Source organism: Amblyomma americanum, chromosome 3 (assembly GCF_052857255.1).
Source record: "Amblyomma americanum isolate KBUSLIRL-KWMA chromosome 3, ASM5285725v1, whole genome shotgun sequence".
Taxonomy (NCBI): Eukaryota; Metazoa; Arthropoda; class Arachnida; order Ixodida; family Ixodidae; genus Amblyomma; species Amblyomma americanum.
Window position 1 is genome coordinate 150369272 of NC_135499.1, and position 21258 is coordinate 150390529.

General features: G+C 44.2%; 2 protein-coding genes across 2 annotated transcripts in view; one reads left to right on the forward strand and one right to left on the reverse strand.

The window, feature by feature from the left end:
• Positions 1-20609, forward strand: LOC144125162 (uncharacterized). Its single transcript, XM_077658294.1, has 8 exons — positions 1-246; positions 424-633; positions 2948-3064; positions 4287-4329; positions 4439-4490; positions 6778-6965; positions 12783-12923; positions 16189-20609. The coding sequence occupies exons 1-8, from the start codon at positions 170-172 to the stop codon at positions 16300-16302; spliced, it is 942 nt and encodes a 313-aa protein (XP_077514420.1). The 5' UTR covers positions 1-169; the 3' UTR covers positions 16303-20609.
• Positions 17334-21258, reverse strand: part of LOC144125161 (general transcription factor 3C polypeptide 4-like) — a 21605-nt gene continuing 17680 nt past the window's right edge. The window contains exon 14 of the mRNA XM_077658293.1: positions 17334-20561. Coding sequence (XP_077514419.1) covers positions 20118-20561 — 444 coding nt within the window. The 3' untranslated portion in view covers positions 17334-20117. The remainder of the gene's footprint in view (positions 20562-21258) is intronic.

The following is a 21258-nucleotide window of genomic DNA, read 5'->3' on the forward strand; positions in this document are numbered from 1 at the left end:
AATGGGTGAAGGGAAAATGGCGCACATTATCGCGGCGTTTGTTGCTAGTTTTCACCGGTGCGTGTAAAGTGTTTTTTGCGTCGTTTTGAGTCGCGTGATAAGGTAATAATGAGCCTATTTAGCAGTGAAAGTGTTAAAGAACGTTTGTGAGCACCACCAACTTGCCACGATGCCGCATCGCGACAGTGATTCGGACACTGGTAGCACTTCCAGACGCAAGCGCAAGAAAGCACATACGCGATCGGGGTAAGTTCGTCGTCCTAATTCGCGTCGTTGTGTCGGGAGTATCCAATAAAATTTTATCGCCATAGTGCCACTGGTGTCAGATGCAAGTACATTGGATGCTAGTCCATCTGTTCAGAGCTTTTTTCAGAGTTCAATGTTTTGGGGGGATGTGATCGCATTCTGCTCTCGTTGGCGCAGCTCGTCGTCTTCGGACAATTCGACGGGGCGCTACCGCCGCAAGAAAAAGAGCGGACACAGTTCACAAAACAAATCCAGGCGGCGGCGGTCAAGATCGAACTCGTCACCTCGCTACTCCTCCAGCAAAGGATCGTCGTCCCGGAGACGCCGCTCCGGTTCTCGGCACCGGCGCTCTCGCTCGTGGTCGCCTGGGCCGCGGAGGCGATCCAGGTCGGTGTCCTCCTCATTTTGAATTCTTGAGTGCAAATTTTGGAAAATCTGCTAGAGGTTACTGCACTGTATTCAATCCACCCCCCCCCCCCCTTTTTTTTATGAACGTTAACTCCCCTTGCGCAGTCGCTTTATTTTGAATAGCTGCGGGCGCTTTCAATATCATTGACATCGAATAAAAACTAAGTAAGTTCGCCGTCACTTTTTTTTTCTCGTAATATCAGTCTTTATAACTTGTTATACTCCAGGGGCTGGCATCATTGTCATTACGGCTAGCAATGTTCGTGAGGCGTAGCTTGTGTATTGACCAACCTAAAGTCTGTCGGCCAGTAATTTATGCAAGCGAAAGAACTACTAACCCGAGAACGCAGACGCTATCAAGTGACATTTTATTTTGGAAAACTTTGGTACCCAAAGCAATAATGCTCAGCATAATCATGTGCCATGCTCATACAAAAATATCAAAACTGCACGAATTTTATGTTATTTTGTATTTTAGGTCTGTGCTGTTTTTCTCTTTGGCTTACACTCAACTCGTGAACAGTCCTTGCTAGTGCTTGTTGCACTGGATAAGCCGGATGTGGCAAAAATAAATAATGGCTAGTAAAGCAGACATCTCGGTGGTCCCAGCGATGGCCCTGGCAGCCTGCCATGCAATGCTTCGCTTCCCAGAGACATGCACCTGTACAGTGGGTGATCGCAGTGCTGCACACTCCCTACAGTGTCCTTTGATGTTTCGCCTTTGCCTCTCTTTAGCCCTCGTTTTACTTTTTCCACTTCCCTAGTGAAAGGTGTCCATTCAAAGTATCTTTAGTTAACCTGCCTGCCTTGCCTTCCCTTTTTCTCTTTCCCTTCCTCTTGAAGGTACTACTTTGGTGCTCGGGATATACTTAGTGGCACTGGAAAAATTATAGGAAGGGGTACTGGCTGCCATAGCTATCTCGTTCATACTGGGCACCTGAATAGTGGTCAAAGAAAAGGCAGAAAGGAAAGTATAAAGAGGTAAGCAAAAAGAAGAAAGGGAGGCAAGATAGAAAAAAGAGATAACGTGTATCCACAAGGTACTGTCATGCATCTGAAGTGGACCACGCATCTGAAGTGAACCAACTGAGATTTATATTAAATCACTGCGCTTTCAAACAGAGCACCCAACTTGCACAAGCATTCAGTGTACTTTATTCTTTGCTTCAATGGCTAACTGCATCAATTTTCAGCTCCGCTCAGCTCCTAGCACAACTTGTGTGTTACAGCTTATATTGAGCGCAATACTACGTGCAAACATACACATTGGCATAAACACCTATAAGAGTGGTGACCCACTGGCTTTGGCATTCAGTTTTTTAGCATGAGTATATGTGTTCGATTCTGGCCATGGCGGCCGCATTTTGATAAAAACAAAACACAAAAATAACCCTGCATTTATATTTCGGCTTAGTAAAGAACCCTTTGTGCTTGAAAGTAATAGTAAGCCCTTCACAACAGCATGCCTTATTTGTCATTGTGCTGCTCTGGCACGTAAACCTCCAATAAATATTAACAAACGTGTGGCCTTGCTAGAAAAAGTGAAGTAAAATTTCTAAGATGTTTAATTGGTTCACAGTAACATGCTTTTCCATGGGATACCAGTTCTTGTCAGAATGCTTGGACTTGCTTAAACAAGTGCACACTGCATGCTGCTCCCTCTACCTCTCCACACCCGTTATTCCTTTTTTTTTCTTTCCACAGTGTCACAGTATATTATTTCCTGCTGAATGCCACCATTCTGCTTCAAAGCTTATCAAAATGAGATTGAGAATTTAGGTGCTATGTAAAGATTGAATATGCTGTTCGGTGCGACAAAAACGTGTTGAAACTTGTGTGAATCAGGCACGTTTCCAAGTACCTCCCCCCTATACGTCATCTGAACCTGGTTAGAGAGCGAAAGCTGTGGTGTATCAGGCAAGTAGACGCAGCTTGGCATCTATAACGTTGAGTGCGTTCCACACACTGGATAGGCAGCATGCTCACCCTGCCACCCTGGCCGACGGCAGTTAAATTATGGTTCATTGAGAGAGGTCGGTCACCCATTGAACGCTGCGGCCTATTCTACCGCCCTCTACTGGCTCAAGTGGTGTGACACCATGGTGGACCACATATGGTAAGGCCTATAGCCACACTTGACCTCTGGCTCGCTCATTTGAAGGTCGACCGGCAATGCACGGCGAAATCGGCTTTACCTAGCGCAGTGAAGCTTTCGCTTCGATATTGCTTTGGGCCCCTCCTGAGAAAAATATCCGGCTACGTACTTGGTGTGAATTCATTCCTTCTTTTTCAGATCCCCTAAGCATCGCTCTCGTAGGTCTCGGAGTAGCTCCAGCTCCCGGAGGCGCTCATGGTCGGGCAGTGACTCACCGAGAAGAACCAGCAAGGCGTCACCATCAATCTCGCCAAAGTAAGCCTTCCAGATTTTTTGCCTTTGAATCTTCGTGTACCTTCCTGTGTCGAAAGGAAGGTCCTTTGTCAACTTATCCTCCAAATCACTGATGTGTGATCAATAACTTCTTGGCATCCTTTATTCATTTGTAGGTAATCAGGCACTATACACCTACTGATGCTCATAGTATGTAGTTTGCACATATTGTTTTGTCAATTGTCTGCTTATGCATTTGATGGTAACTGAGAGATAAATTCTGTCAGAGCTGTTTCTACGATACGGTTATTAATTTCAAGGTAATAATCTGAATGCCATATGTGTTGAATAGTAATGTCGAATAGTAAACAAAAGTTCAATTTCTGACATCAACAATTACTTGTCAGTTTGGATATAGCATGAGAAAATTGTGTAGCTGTTTTTGCTGCATATACACGTACACTACTTAATTTATAAGTGTGCTTCACATAGAGCAAAGAGCCTGGCTTGTTGGTTGCTTGTAATGTGGTTAGACGTTCCAAAGAGAATTTCCAGCTTACATGGTGTTCTAGCCGCCGCAGTGCTCAATGGCACTCGGCTGCCGTCCCGAAAGACTCTGGTTCAGTCCCGGCCGCGAAGGTCGAATTTCGATGGAGGCGCAATTCTAGAGGCCTGTGTACTGTGCGCTGTCAGTGTACGTTAAAGAACCCCAGGTGGTCGAAATTTCCGAAGCCCTTCACTATGCTGTCCCTCATAGCCTGAGTCGCTTTGGGATGTTAAACCCCATAAACCAGACCATTACATGGCGTTCACTTTTTGTTGTTTGATTGTTGTCCTTCAAGCTCGTTGTATATCTCGTCATATTGCACGTGCTTCACTTACAAGGCATTGTGCACAAAATGCAGTACCATGAGGGAATCCTATGTCCAAATTAAATTATTGACAGTGTACTGTATATTATTACCCTGTGTGATGAATTCACTCCCCCCAAAGTTTAGTAACCTTCCTGGGAAAAAAAGTGCATTCATTGTGTGAGTAAATACGATATTTACGATATTTGCTGTTGTTTGTTGCCATGATATTAAGTCGTAGCAAGTGCAGTTTGCACTGCCTGGTCCCCATAGGTTCACAGGAGCTTCTGCACATTACAGCGCAATACTTTAGAAAAACTGCTGAAGTAGGGATATTCAAGAGCCGTGTTCATGTGCCCAGTGGCTCAGTGTCTACAGATAATTTTTTTTTTTGCTCCCTTGTGTGCTTTCAGGAGAGTGAGGAAGCCAGGGGACCCCGTGGCACCGAAAACCGGGGTGAGTACAATGCCTTGCTAGAAGCTTAAGGAGGTTGACATAGCTATGTAAGCAATAGGGTGTCTCAGTAACTCGCATTGACGTTTACTTCTTTTTTTCCTCCTTCCAGAATGAAGCTGAGCAGCTCAAGCAAAAGATTCAACAGGTGATCAAAGCTGCAGGTGTGCCTTCCATCTCATGTTCTCATGTACCGTAAATCCTAGCTGGAACAAGTACGAGGAAGGTAGTGGCGGAAATACTGTCTATATTTTGAGCCAAGCAGCTAACAATAGCTGACTCTGCCAGCCTCACTGCAATGGTGAAAGGTGCTGCATGAAAGGAGCGTAAATTTCTTCTTTTTTTTGTGGTAATTCTCTCCTAGTAGCTTTACCAAGGGACACTGAGGACAGGTTTTAAGTTGGCTTCTATCTATACCATTTTAACAACAAAGAGCTCACTGTCACTGAAAATGGAGCTTTTATAAGGTAGAAAAGACCAAAAGACGAAGTACAAGTGAAACAGTAATTGTTGGCAACGTTATTGGTAATCAACCAAGAATGGCTGATTGCGGAAGTAAACTGCATGTGGCGACACTGAATTTGTGGCGCCGATCTCGGAGACTACCTATGCGACACTGCAACTCACTTCAAAATGTGTCCTCAGCGTGGACGTCATTATTTTGAATCGAGTTTTGGGATAATTTTGTAAATATGTTTTCTGACCAATAAATGGGTTTCTTTCTGTGGGGCAAAGTTAAAGACCAACTCCGGGGATTTTTTGAACATTTCGAGTTCATAATCGCATCACATTCCTTAGAGTCTCCTCGCTCCTGTACAAAAAAACAGTTTCTCAAAATACCAAGTAGAAGTACTTAACGAGAGAGAAAACCAGGAAACCGAAACGGTTTTGACCAGACGATGACGTCACGACAGACCGTCCTATGACTTCACAGGTACTGTCACAAAAGCTCTCGTGTGAGGCTGAGGTTAAGCTGGTGGCTGTAAGTGAGACCTTGGTCATTATTTGTCTGAAATGACCAAAAGCCAGCTCGAAATTTTGTCCTTCAGCAAACGCAGAGTGAATATTCATGGCCGTGCGTCCACTGACGTCCCACGCGCAAGGTTTCTCTTAGAGATCCCCCCCGACTGAAGCCATGAAATAGGAAATTTCAGAATTCATTTACTCAGCAACAAAACACTGCCCCGCTGCAAAATTTGCCACAAAAGACAAGAAAACTGCGGAGAACATACCGTAAAAGTTTCAGTAAAATCAGAGGAGGCAGAAAAAATGCCGGAGTTGCCACTTAACGTACCCAGAAAAGGTCGCGGAATCGGTTTTTACTGAGAACAATAATTGGGTGGAGTTTTCCTCAATGTCCCTTTAATGATTGATCCACGGCTGCTAGTGCAAGAAGGCTAAGTCGATAACCTTTGGTATTGTTGAAAGTTGACTAGTCATGTTTAATTTGTTAGTGTTGAGCTGAAGTAATGTAGGTCTTTGCATCCCGGAGGCAAATAGATGATGGGAAAGGTAGCCCGCAGTTGACTTCACAGTATATTACGTCGCATATATGCAGAAGAAATGGTGCAGGCTGCTTGCAAATTGTTATTACACAGCCATGTGACTTGCTGACATGTTACCTCCCAGGAGAAGCTTGAAGTTCTGCAAAACAGAAAGTTGAGCTAGTTGCTACTGATGGTACATCACAAAAAGAGTGAAAACCATGGAAGGAGAAGATGTGTCATGCTTCTTTATTGGTCTTCGTCTTTTTGTGTTTGAGACATGTATAAGCTTGAAGGATCTTTTAATTGGGATCTGCTACTGCTCTATGCTCATGCATGATGTAATGCGCTCCTCTTTGCCATTCCTGTTGACTTTTTTGCTTAAGTTGGTTTTTCATCATTCCATCAACATTAAAAAGAGAAATGATACATGTAACATGAGCATTCCACAACATCCGGTGCCCTCAAAATGCCAACATCATTCATTATGATCATGGCCAGATCGCAAATGGGCTTGCAGAAAGGGGGGTATACTGCAGAAACTGTACACTGGCTATACTTGGTAATGCGAGTAAGTTCATGGACTGTTTCTAGGTTGGCTCCTAGATTTGCAAAGGCTTGAGAATGTCGTGCATTTATGGTGACACACATGCAGTTGTGCAAGGAAGCTTGTGTTTTTGTAATGAGCACTAATAACATTGGGATGTGCTAAGCATTATCATGAGATGCTGTTTAAAAGATTGGGCAAACCGTTTGCTTGCTTTCTGCAAATTTTGTTTTTAGCACTGTGTAAGCTGCTGCTGTTGGTCCTTTTTAAAAAGCCTTTCTGCATTACTATCGTTTGCAAAGTGCAGCAGTTTAGCTGCAGTGCAGTACACCCCTGTATGCTGCAGTGCCTGTCCATGGTATCCTGGCACATGTGAGGATGTGTAAAAGAATAGGCTAATAAAACCGACCGCTATCGCAGCCAATGCCAATGCGGAGCTCCGTGAGCGTGGTCTCCTGCCATCCGGTTCCAGCAAGGAAGCGGCAGCCGCTAGCAGTTCATCACCCAGCGTGATGGAGCAGATGGAGCGGGCACGCCTAATCGACGACATCAATGCGCCCTCCTTCAGCCAACAGGCCTTTGTCTCTCGGCGGGACCACAGCAAGAAGGTAGTAGGCTGCTCATTCACTTGCTTGAGACTATGAAATGAAACCAGTAGCCCTTAGGGTCTTGAATTGCATGTGAGCAAGCCCGTCATTGTGCAAATTTAGTGTTGAATTGCAACATTAATTCAAGTTTCATGCTTGAGGAAACTTTTGTTAAGAAAACTTTTTCTTGTGTCGTAATGATCATGCACTGAAGAGGAATCTGAACTCGTCTTTTTCTGCGGGACCTCTATCTACACGTTCCGGGCATTCTTAGAAACATCGAATTATTGTCCTGTGTGGCCGATTGGCCTAATTAAATCGGATTAAACGTCCCAGCTCCTGCCTTTTTTTGAACTCAACGCGGTAGGTAGGTGGAGTCAACCAACGCGTGGAGTGCCTTTCAGCCAGTCCAGTGGCGACTTCGCTTTCGCTTTTATTTAATTTCTTAAGTCTCTGTTAATAAGCAGTTTCAGTCACGCACAATATAGCCGCAAATTAGGCTCACGGAAATAAAAATACACGTGGACTCTTTGATTTACGTATCACTCCGCTGATGGCAGAGCGGCAAGCCGCCACGGGACTGGCTGACGCGTTGGTTGACTCCTCCTACCTGCCGCGTTGAGTTCAAAAGAAGAGTGGGAGCCGGGACGTTTATTCCGATTTAAATAGGGCAATCGGCTGCACAGGACATTAATTCAATGCTTCTAGGAATGCCCGGAATGTGTAGATAGAGTTCCCGCGGTAAAAAGACGAGTACAAATTCCTTTTTAGTGCACCTTTAAGGGGGTATCAGATTACAAAAATGGTAAAAAAGTCATTTTTGAAAACTACACTTTTTGGTATGTACAACACTCTTTCTATGATGTACTGAAATATTTCACCCCAAAATAAACTCTAAGTGCTCCAAATAAATATATTTGTCGGTATCTACTCACAGATAGCGTGTGGTAGTTTAGAATTTTTGTGCTTGTTTTTTCGGAAGTTTGTTTTGAGCTTAATACCTTGCTTTTGGAAAGAATGGCACAGCAATGGCTGCATGGGTTTTTACCCCGTTTGTTTGTTGTAATCACTGAAATGGGTTTGCATCGGGACAGTCTCAGATTTACCGTTTAAACTTACATGTTTTTATTACATGGCAATTGGAGCATGATGCATTCTACACATAAATAGAAGGTGTTAAAAAAAATAGAGCAGAGAAATTTTTTTTTAAATTAAGAGAGCCTTGAACTATGAACCAACTAGCCTGCAAGAGCGTCCTTCTAAGAGAGCCTTGATTTGCAGCACTCTTCTTAGTAAATATTACAAGCATTTACGGACCTGTAGCCTGTTTTGTTGTTGTGCTAGGCTTTCCACGAGCAAGCAACATGTGAACAACATATAGACAATGATAAAACGAAACTTACTGAAGGCGTCTTTGTGAAACTTTAAACCTGACTGTTTGATGCTGTTTCGAGCCATTTTGCCAGATTTCATCGCTCTAAGTCAAAAAATAGAAAAGTTCACCTTCGATCCCCTCTTCCCCCCTTATATGGACACTAGGAAAATTTAAAGTTGGCCTCTTTAATAGATTACCACTTTTTAACAATAAAGACGCACTTTCACTGAAAATGGAGATTTTATTAGCTAGAAAAGGCCAAAAAATGAAATACAGGTGTTGCCACACTCCAGCCAACTTTGTAAGTTAACTGCAGTGTGTTGGCAGAGTTTTTGGGCGCAGGTCCCAGGTGCAGGGCTGCTCTGCCATTCAGTTAAAAATGGTGATCACGGAGTCATTTTTGGTGTAGATGTCACGAGCTGGAATTGAGTAGCAGGACAATTTTAAAATGCAATTTACTCAGCTGTAAATGTCTTTCTGCTATTGGACAGACATGGCAGCTTATCAAGAAAGAGCCAAAAAATCAATTTTTACTGAGAAAAAAATTGTATAGAGTTTTCCTTAGTTTCCCCTTAAAAATTAAAAAGAAAGTGGCTGGAGATTCACTGCATAAGGTTTTAATAGCTCACCAATGAAGGGCAAAGAAAGTGTGGTAAAGGAAAAAATTAAATATATTGAGAGCAAGCACAACTTCAGTGTGTGCAGCACATGCAGGTTTGTGTGCGTGTATGCACAATATTTTGATTTACCCAGAACTTTTCAATGTTTTGCTTACACCTTCTGTTTTTAGGAGTACAGTTAGTATATTGGTCACTTGAAAAATGACCCTGGTATTACTACATTTACTGTGTTTTAACATATATTGTCTTCTAGAAAAAGAAATCCTCAGGAAGACATTCTAGTTGGATCTAGATACCAAATCAAAGCAGGTTCATTGCAATTACCAGCGCTAGAGAGTGGCTTGCTTGCTCCCGCAAGGTGTCGTTGCTTCCTTATGTGGGTCAAAGAATTGTAGATTTGTATGTATAATAGCATGAAACATTTACATGCATAGTTTTGTTGTAGTATCAGTCACAAAAAGCACACTAGGCCTTATCTGTGATGTCTTTACACTTATTTGCAGTCTTCCATGCCAAGTTCAAGAGATGACATGATTGGAGGGACACAAATTTTTTCAAAAAATGTGGTGATCAAACAAGCATTCTATTTCATAGTGCTGTAGTCTTGCTGAATACAATATGAAATCACAATGGCATCATGCCATTGTCAATTTCTGGGTAATTCGATGTTCCAGTTTATGCAAACTGACACTTCAGGTCTCTCAGTACTTCATATGCACGAGCATATGCAATGATTGATTGAAACGGTCTGCTCAGCTGACTTGTCGCCATTGGCGAAGTGGTGATAATCTTGCGCGCACCGCACTGCCTTAGGTGTACTTTTGCACCTTGTGATGAGTGATGGGAGGATTTTCTTCCTTGAGTGCAAGGAACTTATGCAGGCATGGCAACTGTCTCATTTTGAGTGGACACCTGGAGTGTGCTTTGACAGAAAGAGTGAAGTGAATGAGATAGAGAGCTTTTGACATCATGAAACTGATACGCAAACGCCAAGAGCACAGTTCGTCAGGAACAAGACAGCCGCACATAGTTACATAGTTCCACAATCCGTTCGTTTAACAAGGTTTTACTGTACCAGCTTTGCTTGCAACTTGGGGTGAGCAGCTTAGAGTTTTAAGTTTCACTATGCTCACTCGTCCTGTACTAGCGAAGTTAGACTCCCATGTCATCACAGATTTCTGCTCTGGACACAAATCATTAAAAGTACGCAAGAAGTGTGTCAACTGTGCACTGAACTTGCTTCTTCTTACAGTTGTATTTTCTGAAAAAGAACTTTGTTCCGTAATTTAAGCTAACAGTATTCATGCTCAAAATGAGGCAATGCAGAACAAAATACACCATGCAGTTTTGGCAGCATAGTTTGTAGAACTGGATGGAGTGACCTTGACCTGAGAACCGCTCGAGATTTGCCATTAGAATAGCCTTGCTTTTGAAATAGCAGAAAAAAATTTCTTCAGAAGTGCTCCATATCTGCTGTTGGAACTCACCGTTAGACAGGAATACAAATTTCTCTTTCAAGCTGAGCACACAATTATAGTTACGTTAGAGGTATTGGCATAAGTGCTAACAATATTTACTCCTAGCTTAGCAGGATTTGAGAGTGCACTTTATGCGACACAGTTTAACAGCAATGTACTATTGCTTGAGGATTGAAAAGTATAGCAATTCTTATTTCTTTGCTTTCTAGATCAAAAGAGCAACATAATAGCTGCATTATTGCTTGCTTTCATTTGCTGTGTAGGAGAGAATGAGGTTAACTGTTTGCTCACCTGACTTCTGAGTGGCCATTGATCAGGCAGTGCCATCCCACATTATCTGCCGTCATTACAAAACTAGCATTTGTGGGGCAAACAAAAGGTTAAAATAACATATCTCAGTATGCTCGCAGTTGCTGAGGTGTCCCGCATCTCAGACCGTACAAACGAGTAAAAACTACAGGAATCCCTTGTTATAACGAAATCGCTTTATTCGAAATTTCTTCCAGTCCCGACCCAAACGCATTCATTTCCAGCCGCATTACTCGAAGTGCACGAAGAGCTTGACCCGCTTAGAGCGAAGTGGCGAGCGGAGGCATCGCCGCCGCAGCGGCGACCCTTTTGTGCACGCAGTGACAAATTAATACCGCCGACGAATTAGTCTCAGGCAGGCACAGAACAGGCCACAAAAGCACCAAACCTACGACCGGTGACCTGCCTAGTAATGGGTACCAATTAAGCGAATGCCGAGTGCCCCCAGCTGTTTATAGCGGATGCGAATGGAAGCGCGCCTGAATCGGTCGCAGTTGCATCGCTAGTGTCCCCCATGATAGAATCGAAACGAAAATAAAATTTTTGTGACGCTTTGCGATGCCAGAAAACCGCGGTCTCTTGGATGCCGAAAAGTGGCCAAAAGACCGCGGGCAGACTTGCGCTGTAGCATACCAAGGGGTGCGCTCGGTGAGCAAAATTTTACCGCTCTAAAGAACATTTCTGGCGCTGAAACGTGCCAAAAAGCACAAAAGAAGTGTCCCTCTGATTATGAGCCCATTCACGCTTGCGAGTCGCGAGCGAGGTGAGCTTTTGACAACGAACTGAGCTGCTCCTTGGCTGCCGTAGTCATCGCTAAGCCTAACCGTTTCACATCGGCCAAAGCAGACGAAACTCTCGAAAGCGCGCGAACAACGTCATTCCCGAGAGTTTTCACTTTAAACGAGAAGGCGACCCGCAGGTTGCGCTTGCAAGCGTGAACAACGGTGTTGTCGAGCTGCTGCCTGGTCGCAAGCGACTGCTGGTCGCACGCCCTTTGCCGTGTCCGAAGCGAGGAGCTACATTAACAAATCGGGAAGACGGCTTTGGGGAAGCCGGTCTAGAAATTTGCTTGCCACTCGTTATAATCGGGCTGCATCGCAATAAAACACCACCCCTAGCTTCGTAGCACTTTTGACGATGCAAATCGTCTGGTAACTTCCCAAAAACATGAAAAATCCGAGCGTCACCAGCGGCGAGTCAGGCTGTCAACATGGCCGGTCAACGCAACCACGGTGTTTCCCCGGCATTTTCTCGAGCCGGATTCGTGCCATTCGACTAGACATTGTCAACGGTCTAAATGCGTGGCAGGGTCATTGAATTTTGTTCCTAGACATCTGTCAACGGCGCGGACGCGATGCTGCGCGAACACTGACACTCGAACCGTAGAATTGGCACAGTGTCGTCGACAACGGTGTGCTGAAAAACTCAATTTCAAACTTCACAGCTGTACACCTCGGGAAAAAAAAAACTGCCCGTAATCATGCGAAGTGCCTACTGCAAAACCGTTCAGTTTTCACGATTGCGCTGCGTACCTACAATGAGCGACTAATCGTTTTTTGAGCACAACACAACCTCAGACTCGAGCCATGGCATTTCCGTGACACACACTCCCCCCGCATGAAAGCGGCCACTGCCTTCGCGATTCGAAATACCCCGAAGGTTGAATTCATGGGCGGCGACCTCGTGCAATGCTTTGTCAGATTAGAGCAGGGGGTTGCACGCGCCCGGTAAGAACTTGAAACAGCCAAAGCTCACTGCCTTTTTTGCACCTGAATAAAGTTTTGCTTCACTGAATACATTGTATTTTGATTTCCTCACCGTTGCGGCGCAATTAAAGTTCGACTGCTTTAGATTTTCTGGGGTGGTTTCCTATATCAAATTACCGCTTATAGCAAATTTTTTCGCCGTCCCGCTGACTTCGTTATAACGAGGGATTACCATGCTCGATTTGTGTTTTGGAGCCTCACCTTACACAGCAGACAGTGGCTGAATAGTATTTCACTGATTGTGTTTGTCAGGATCTTCGCGATGCATCAGCTGTGCTATTCTTTCGCAGGATGCGGCCAGCTCGTCCAAGGAGGTGGACAATCACGCGGCAGCCATTTTCGGGTCGTTCGAGTCCCTTATGGCAGCATCAAAAGAAGTCGTGCCCCTGTCCAATTGGAGGGAGAAGCCCGAGTTGCTGATTCATGAAAGCGTATGTTATTCCTAACTGCCTGTGTGTGTGTGTGTGGATGGCTGCTCTTGGAAAGGCAGAAAAGCTTACTCAAGAAAACATTTTTTTTATCCTTTCAAATCTGGAGCACCTCTCCAGCCTCCATTACTCTCTAAACAGATTTCTCATTGGCTTGGTCTGTGCAGCACCTTCAGTTAAGTTTCGTTTTTTTTTTTTTTTTTACTGTCATGTGTCGTTGCCCTCTCCATCGCAAGTGTTTCGGGGTACAGGGTAGGCTGGGTGCAGCACGTGCAGTGTTCCCACCACTCGACCTATCGTACTTTATCACTTATGTACCCTATTTACATAAATATAACGCGTTTTCATTTTTTTTTCAAGTCATCTGGTTATAATCATGTTCCGCGTTATGCTTGGAACCAAGGTATGAATATAATGCAATCTTATTTTTCTGCTGCTCATCACGATAGTACAGCAACCTTCACCACACGACTCGTGAGCTACCAGGAGAAGCCACCTTTCTGGTGACCTTGGGGCTGTGCGGTGTGCATGGGCAATGTAGACTGTGACTGTGAACAGGAGAGGTCTGTCTGATTGTCGGCCTGGCAGGCTACTCCAGGTGAGGGTGAAAGAAGAGAAGAGGATGGTGAAAAAAAAAAAGGAAAGGAGAAAAAAGAAAGGGTGAATGGTGAAATCAAGCACACTCACGCACTCACACACACACACATAATTGTCAAAGAATGTCCACCAAACCCGTATCTCTTAAAAACACTAAAAATGCTTTTGTCCCGCGCACACCCGAAGCCGCGTCCCTCCAGGGTCCAAGGACATGCTCCAGGTGCACGGGGCCATCCTGTCGGAGTCCTAAAGCACTTAAAAGTGCCTTGGGATGATTGTTGAAGAGTTGGCAGCGGGAGATCGAATGTGGCAGATCCTCGGGCACACCACATGTGAAAGAGTTGAGTAGAGTAAAGATTGGAAAAACGGCATACGGGCACAGGACTGGGCACATTAAACACGAAGCAACTGCGGTGACGGCGTCCGCTGCTGTGTGGGAGGCTTCGTGCGTTAACACGCCTGAAGTTTTGCTGCGCTCGATGGTGTCGCACGCATTTCTGAAGTGTTGCTTTTCGTATCCACGGATATCCGTTGCTTTCGTATTTTTGCGTGCCGCTTTCATTTATTTTTCATTTTTTTAGCCCTCGGCTGTTTGCTCGAACAGGTTGAGATTGCATTATAAACAGAGCGTATTTTTACTGAGATAGCAGTATCAGTGGCACTTAGCAAAAATTCCGGCATTGTCTGTGCAAAGCCTTTGTGAGTGAAGCCTCCACCCTCTGAAAGCAGTAGCCACCTTCCCAGGCCTCAAACTTCCTCCTCTCGTTATAGTCATGGTCGTTTTATGTTCATGTAAATACTACAATATGCCACCAAACATCTTCAGGCCTGTTCAATTCTTGGCGATGCCTTTTACTTGCTGCAAGACAGCTGAAAACTAGTAACTGATGGGACTTGAATGAGGTGATAACACAACTATAGGTGGAGACAGTACACTGCTGCACACTGCTAGCAGTGGCAACACCATGCAGCATTGCACACGAGGCTCCACCGCAGGCTTTATGCCATTTTGGAGCTTTTTTTTTTCTGTCATTCACATTTTCTCTTGACCCTCACGGCATAAAACAGGTAGCCTGTGGTTTCTTATAGACAAAACTTGTGTAGGGCAAAAACAATGTGGGGGCACACTCTTTAGCAAGCATTCAGTGGCTATGCTTTCTCTGCTATCATTTGCTTATTCATGTGGAGCATTGCTGGCTGTATCACAGTGATGTAAAACTAAAGTGAGCTACAACTTTGGTAGTGGCCTTTGTGCCAGTTTACAATCTCCACTGGAACATTCACCAAGGTATGTTTGTCCACACCCAGCCAGTTGTTATGGTAAAATGCTGGATGCCATGCAACATTTTGTTTTCAATCTGCAAGGGTAGAGAAACTGTGCCGAAATCAACAGCAGGTCCGTAGGCTGTCGTCATTTTAATTTTGGCAGGCCTGACAGTGAAAACAGTGGCGTGCACATGCTGTGTTAAGCGCTACTGCTGCATGTGCACTTTTGCCTCATGCCAACATACCGACCAGGAAAGAGTAAATTCTTTGACGTAATGCGTGTAGGACAGCAGCATCCTTAAATTCTTCAGTATTTGACTGCCCAAGTTCAGATGGCTTCTAAAACCATTCATGATTTTCTAACGCAGTATAATCTCGTTACAGCAGACCCCGACAGTGTCCAAGATTTTCATCTGTCATAAGACAAGTCTGCACAGTCGACATGCTGTTACAGCAGACTTTTATTATAACCATAGGAGATCCTGTTATAATCCAAGCGACCTTCAGGCTGTACGTAGCTGCCTACAAAAGCTTGTTTCAACGCCTCTAAAGGAAGGTAGCTGCACAACTTTTAGGTTTTGATATTATACTTAAATCCAATTTTAGAGCGATCTGAGACAAGTCAGGGATTGGAAATTAACATATAGAATTGAGGGTGGGGAAGCGACCCCTGTCCGGAGCTGACCTATTTGCGAAGCCAAGGCAGTTTCGGCCTACAAAGGCAGTCTCAGCTGTGATTTTAAATCTGTTTTATTGCTTGTTACCCATGGCATGGTTGTGTGGATAAGTTTGAAAAGTATGTCTTGGAAGCAAGACACCATAACACAGGCAATGATGCAACATTTTATTGGCATCATTGTATCAAGTGCTACCCACACTAACGACGTCTTGTTCCAAGGCTGTTGCGCATTTAAAATGGCAGCTGTGATGTTGAATGTTTTCACAATGTATGAAGGCAGGAAGCCCTAGCAGAGACGCTGAAGTTGTGCACACGAGGATGGTAATGTATGCCACAAAAGGATCCTAGTGCCGAGAAAAAAAATACCTGGACATGGAGGGCACTTTCCTGGTGCAGACTGTCATTCCTAGACTCTTTAGAAAAATGCAAACAAACAATCTTATGTTCCTGAAATACAATGCATGCCAAAAGTCACTAATTTTTGCAGATAGAAATAACCCAGAAAAGCCTGGATTATTAAAATCTTCGTTGAATCATTCATTTCTACCCAAATACAAGCTAAAAAAATAGTGCTTGGTTTCTACTCTCCTAATTCTGAAAAAAATAAACTCCGAAGACGAAGGGCGCTATGCATATGCCAGGAGGTTTAAAATTAAATGCAGAACTTTCCTTTGCTTCTGCGAGAGTATTGATGTCTGTGTGAATCTTGTATACTCTTCCTCGTAGCTCAAAGAGGCGCCAGAGGTGAAGCTGGAGCGGTGGCGAAAGAAACTGGCTGTGGAAAGAAGAAAACGCCTCAATGGAGCAACCACAGGCGGCTTGGTGCGCACGGATATATGACTGTGACCAGAGGAGAAGCCGGAGGGCTTTTATCCTCGGCGGGACGCTCTGTGCTGGTGCCCGTCTTGGAAACTACAACCTGTGACAGTGTGTGTGAATTCTTGTACATAGAGTGTGGTGCGGGGTCGGCCTTTTTGGTTGTATGCCTTAGCTGAGTTTTTACTCGGCAGGCTTCTGCAGTGGAGCTGGCTTCCTCATTTTTAATGCATGTGGCTGGCATCTTGTGAGGATTGTGGTTTAATGCCTGCATTGTGGCCTCTGCTGTAGCACGGGCTGCCACGGTGGTGGACTGTGTGCTGCTTGCCTCAAACAACCACTATGAATTTAAGAAGACTTGCAGGGGATCTTTGATTGTACAGTAAAGTCAGAGAAAAAATTCCTGGTTCTTTTCCGTATCCTGCAAAACAGCAACAGTGACAGCTAAGATGCTGCACACTGTGCTGTAGACTTTTCTGCTCAAAGTCATGCTTCCAGGATAAATACTCCAGTATAAAGCAAAATTTTTCAACGGACTGGATAGCGTATGAGACCTGAAGTGTGCTGCTAGACTCCGACGGTGGACACTACAAGGGTCCTTTCCAAACACCAAATCTAACACCATGCGATTGTCCATGGTAAGTTTTGTCAGCGTTATAAATGTGCAGTCCAAGCTGGCTGTTGCCGACGCAGCGTCTTCTGCGAATCTACAGCAATCCGGTGCTGAACACGAAGATGCAGGATGAAATTCGTATTCTGTAGTATTCGCCTCTGTACCATAAGGATGCTGGATGAAATTGTGGCCGCAGCAGCGAAACGCATGAGACGCTAGTGTGCTGTGCAATGACAGTGCACCTTAACTCTTTCGGTACCACGGGAAAAAGGACATTTTTCGTAAGGCTCAGACAAACATTTTTTATAGAAAAAGTATGATAGGCAAAAGTATACAAAATGCATAACGATCATTGGAATAGAATGCGTTTTCTAATCAAATTTATTTCAACAGAAATACTTGTTTTAAATGTTGCAGAAAAAAAGAAAAACTCAACAAAAACTAGAAATGAACAAAAAATTTGTATTCACATGACAATAACTCTCCGAAATAATTTATTGAAAAAATTCTAGCAATTACAAAATGATTAACATTCTTTTTATAACTTGGCACTAAAATGTAAGAGTTATAACTCAAATACTTTTTTGAGCTAGAAAATCTTTTCTTTACGCTCTTTGAAAAGGCTGATTTCAGTGTGTCCTAGATACAATTTTTAGTCTGACAAGAAAACAATTGGAGGTATTATGTTATGCACCAAAATAAACCTTGATAAGCCTACTTTTTAAAAATAAAAATTGCTACTAATATTATTTTAGGAAAAACCGAGAAAAATTATACAAACAAGTATTATGCAAATGCAACTAACAGGCCAACGTTCCGGGCTCCAAATGCGCCTTTTCAGCGTCTGAACCAAAATCCCATTGTCAGAGGCCCTAATATTCAATGCATCGAAAATATTTGCTGCCGATGCAGTAAAATCGTGTGCACTGAGGTTTCTTCGCGCACACACCACCGTCCCAACGCTCGACGTCATGCGTGGAGCGACCGACCGACGCCGTAGCCTCGGCTTCAAGGGCATTGCAAAAATTCACGCCTCGTGGGGAAATTGCAGTCGACACAGAAGAATGAAATTAGTTTCTGAACAGCAAACTAGATGGCACCGCATCATCGTAGAGACTTCATATGCTTCACAGCAGTGCTCCGCTCGCACAAGCCTACCGGAAACCAAAAGCGAAACCAACAGGCCAACGTTCAGAGCTCTGTTTCCACAGTATTGGGTGCCTGAACCAAAATCCGGCGATGCGATATCATCATCAGAGACCCTGCTACTCGATACATCCAAAAACATATGCAGCCGATGCAGTAGAATCGCGTGCAGCTGGGTTTTTGCGAGCGCGCACTGGGAGCGCCCTACGCCTTACCCCTCGCTTCAAGGGCATTTCAAGAATTCGTGCCTCATGAGAAAATTGCAGTCTACACTGAAAATGGAACTAGTTTCTGAAGAATAAACTAGATAGCGCAGCATCACCGTAGCGGCTGCATAGGCGCGCTCTGGTTCGCGCAAACGGTCCAGGAACAAGAAAATAAACAAACAGGCCGGCGATCTGGGCTCTGGTTGCGCAGTTTGGACTTCGGAAACAAAATCTGACAACGCAACATCGTCCTCGGAGTCCCTGCTACACAATGCATCAAAAATAAATGCTGTAGATGCAGCAGAATTGCGTGCAACGGGGTTGTTCCGAGCACGCGCCGTTCCCTACTTTGACGCCTTACTCGGATCGTTCGACGCTGCACCCTGAACTTCAAGCGCATTTCAAAAATTACCAACTTGCAGCAAAAATTCAAATTATGCAGGAAATGAAAGTTCAATGTGTGAACAACAAACCAAATGACTTAAGTCGGTAACGGCCGTGGTCGTGCTGTCGTAGCAGTTTGAATTTTTCCATCACCGGTGATCGATGCCTAGTGGCAAAATTATTACCACTGCAAAGATTCTTCCTTTTTTGACTCCTTCCTTCACCTCTGCCCACATGATACAGTTGAGGTGTCTATCCTGGCCGCGGCGGTCGTGTTTCAATGGATGCAAAATGCAGAAGATGCCCGTGTGCTGTGCGATGTCAGCGCACATTAATAACTCCAGGTGGTAGAAATTACTATGGAGCCTACCACTACTGCACCTCTTTCGCTCTCTTCTTTCACTCCTACCCTTCCTTCCCTCACGGCGTGGTTGAGGTGTCTGCTGAGAAGTGAGATAGTTACTGTGCTATACCCTATCTCCCACAACCAGTATACATTTTCTTTTTCATGCGAACACGCACCTGCTGTGGTGGCTCAGTGGTCAGAGATTTAAAATCTCCAGAAATTTTGAATGCTATAAAAAAAAAAATCTAGGGAAAAGTTTCCTTTTATTCGGAACGGTGTAAAAAACGAAGCATACAACTGAATACAACAATTATCAAAAAATCAATTTTTTGCCATTTGTTGGGATTTCAATGCCGCGTCTCCCCTCAAGTTTCCATATATTTGTAATTTTAAGACTGGCTAACAAGGCGGTTTTACATTTATCGTAAAAGATTGCAGCACTGCATCGTAAATTGTTTTAAACGGACACAGTGCTCAATTTGCTACCACGTTAGGAACTTTTATCTCAACATGAAAAGGACTTGAAATTGCCGGAATGCCTAGTACTTGGCCAAGCAGAGACCCTGTGCCATTTAACACAGCAGTCGTACTACTTTGCTGCTGTCAAGCCAAGCACTGGGACACTATCCCAAGGTATGACATCAAGGAATACAACTACCTCATCCTGCAGGCTATGAAACTGCAAATTGAAATTCAGGTATGACCCACCAATGAGCTGTGCAATCAACTTTTTGGCGGCACTCGGCGTCTTTTATTTTTGCACTATATTTACACTTCACGAGCAAAGAGGATTTTGATACATTTACCCAATGGGAGCTTCTGTAACAGGTATGGTAAAAGTGTTCAGGCCAAAAAACAGTGTGCAGCATAACGCTTCTCCTCTGAAACAGCACAATTGTGATTAGCACCAGAACTGCAAAACCTGTCCACTGGTACCACACATTGCTTGGCTTGTGCTAGTGTTCCAACAGCTATTCCTCACACAATGGCATGCACGGTCTATGCAGCACTCATCCATCAATTCCTCTTGTGCTTCTCACTGGCGTGCCATGTGTTAAACATCGGAAGCTGCCGCAACCATCCGCAAGGCATGCGCATGGCATATGATCAGCATGCAAAGGTTCATCCACACTGATGGGCTATGTCACACAACCCCCTTGCCACAATATACACAGGTCGTATTGCTTGTCCAGACAGGCTCGCGCTCTGCAAAAACCCTGCAGGTGCTGCAGCGCCTGGGAGGAGTTGCTTCACATACAAGCAGCGAGTTGATGCACCGACAGAATCGATGACCCTGGCCACACGTCCCATCACTGAGTGAAGTGAAGGGAATACCATCTCCGCATGCGGGACACTTATCGAAGACAGCCCCTTGATCCACAACACTTGCCACAACAGCAGCCAACGGTTCAGAAGCGAAAAGCTGTGAGACCAGCTCTTCTGTGGCACCAGAGGTGGCCAGATGGTGGTAAAAATGCTGCACGGATGTCTTTTGACGGTCGCTGAGATGGCTGGCATCGCAGCTTCTGATTATAGTTGCGATGTGCCGATGCAAGAGCTCCTGTAATGCCCTTTTCATGTCATCATCCTGTAAAGAAACCCCAAAAATGAAAACTGCATGACGGTTGTCATTTTACTTCTGTCTTCACAGTGGCACCAGGTTTCAGCACAGCTGCGGAGCCTCTAAACGACCCTGAAGCTGTTAAAACATGACATTAGTCTGCAGATATATGGCCATAATCAGTCAAAGAGAATGTGGAAAAATTTCTTTCCGAAGGAAATTTTTTTTTTATGCTTTTCAAAAAAACCTGCGCATAGGGCAACTTGTGACTTGAAAGTTGTGTTAATTCCACTATACCTAATCATGTGCCAATGCTTCGCCCTTTCACATTGGATGTAATATGTTTAGTGTCCAGAGAGAGGCTGCACCCTCTTTTTTTTTGTTTTTTTTTTCTGTTTGTCATGCACAACTGCAAGTAGTACAACAGCTGGACTACTACCTTGCACACGCTACTGTGTAAGCAGTCATGTGCAACGGAAAGAATTTTCAAATTTCACAGCCAGTCGATGGCTCTAAAGGAAAAACATGCATTTGCTCTTACAGAACTTTGAAAACACTGCAGGCATAAAAATCCTGTTATTATAAGACCGGAGCTATCCTTTCACCAACTATGCTTTGCTGCTACAAAGGAAAAGCGACTCTGTGTCCATAAATTTTACATGCAGTTTTTGATATATGCCTTTAAGATAAAGGCCAACAAAGCATACAACGGAAACAGACATTT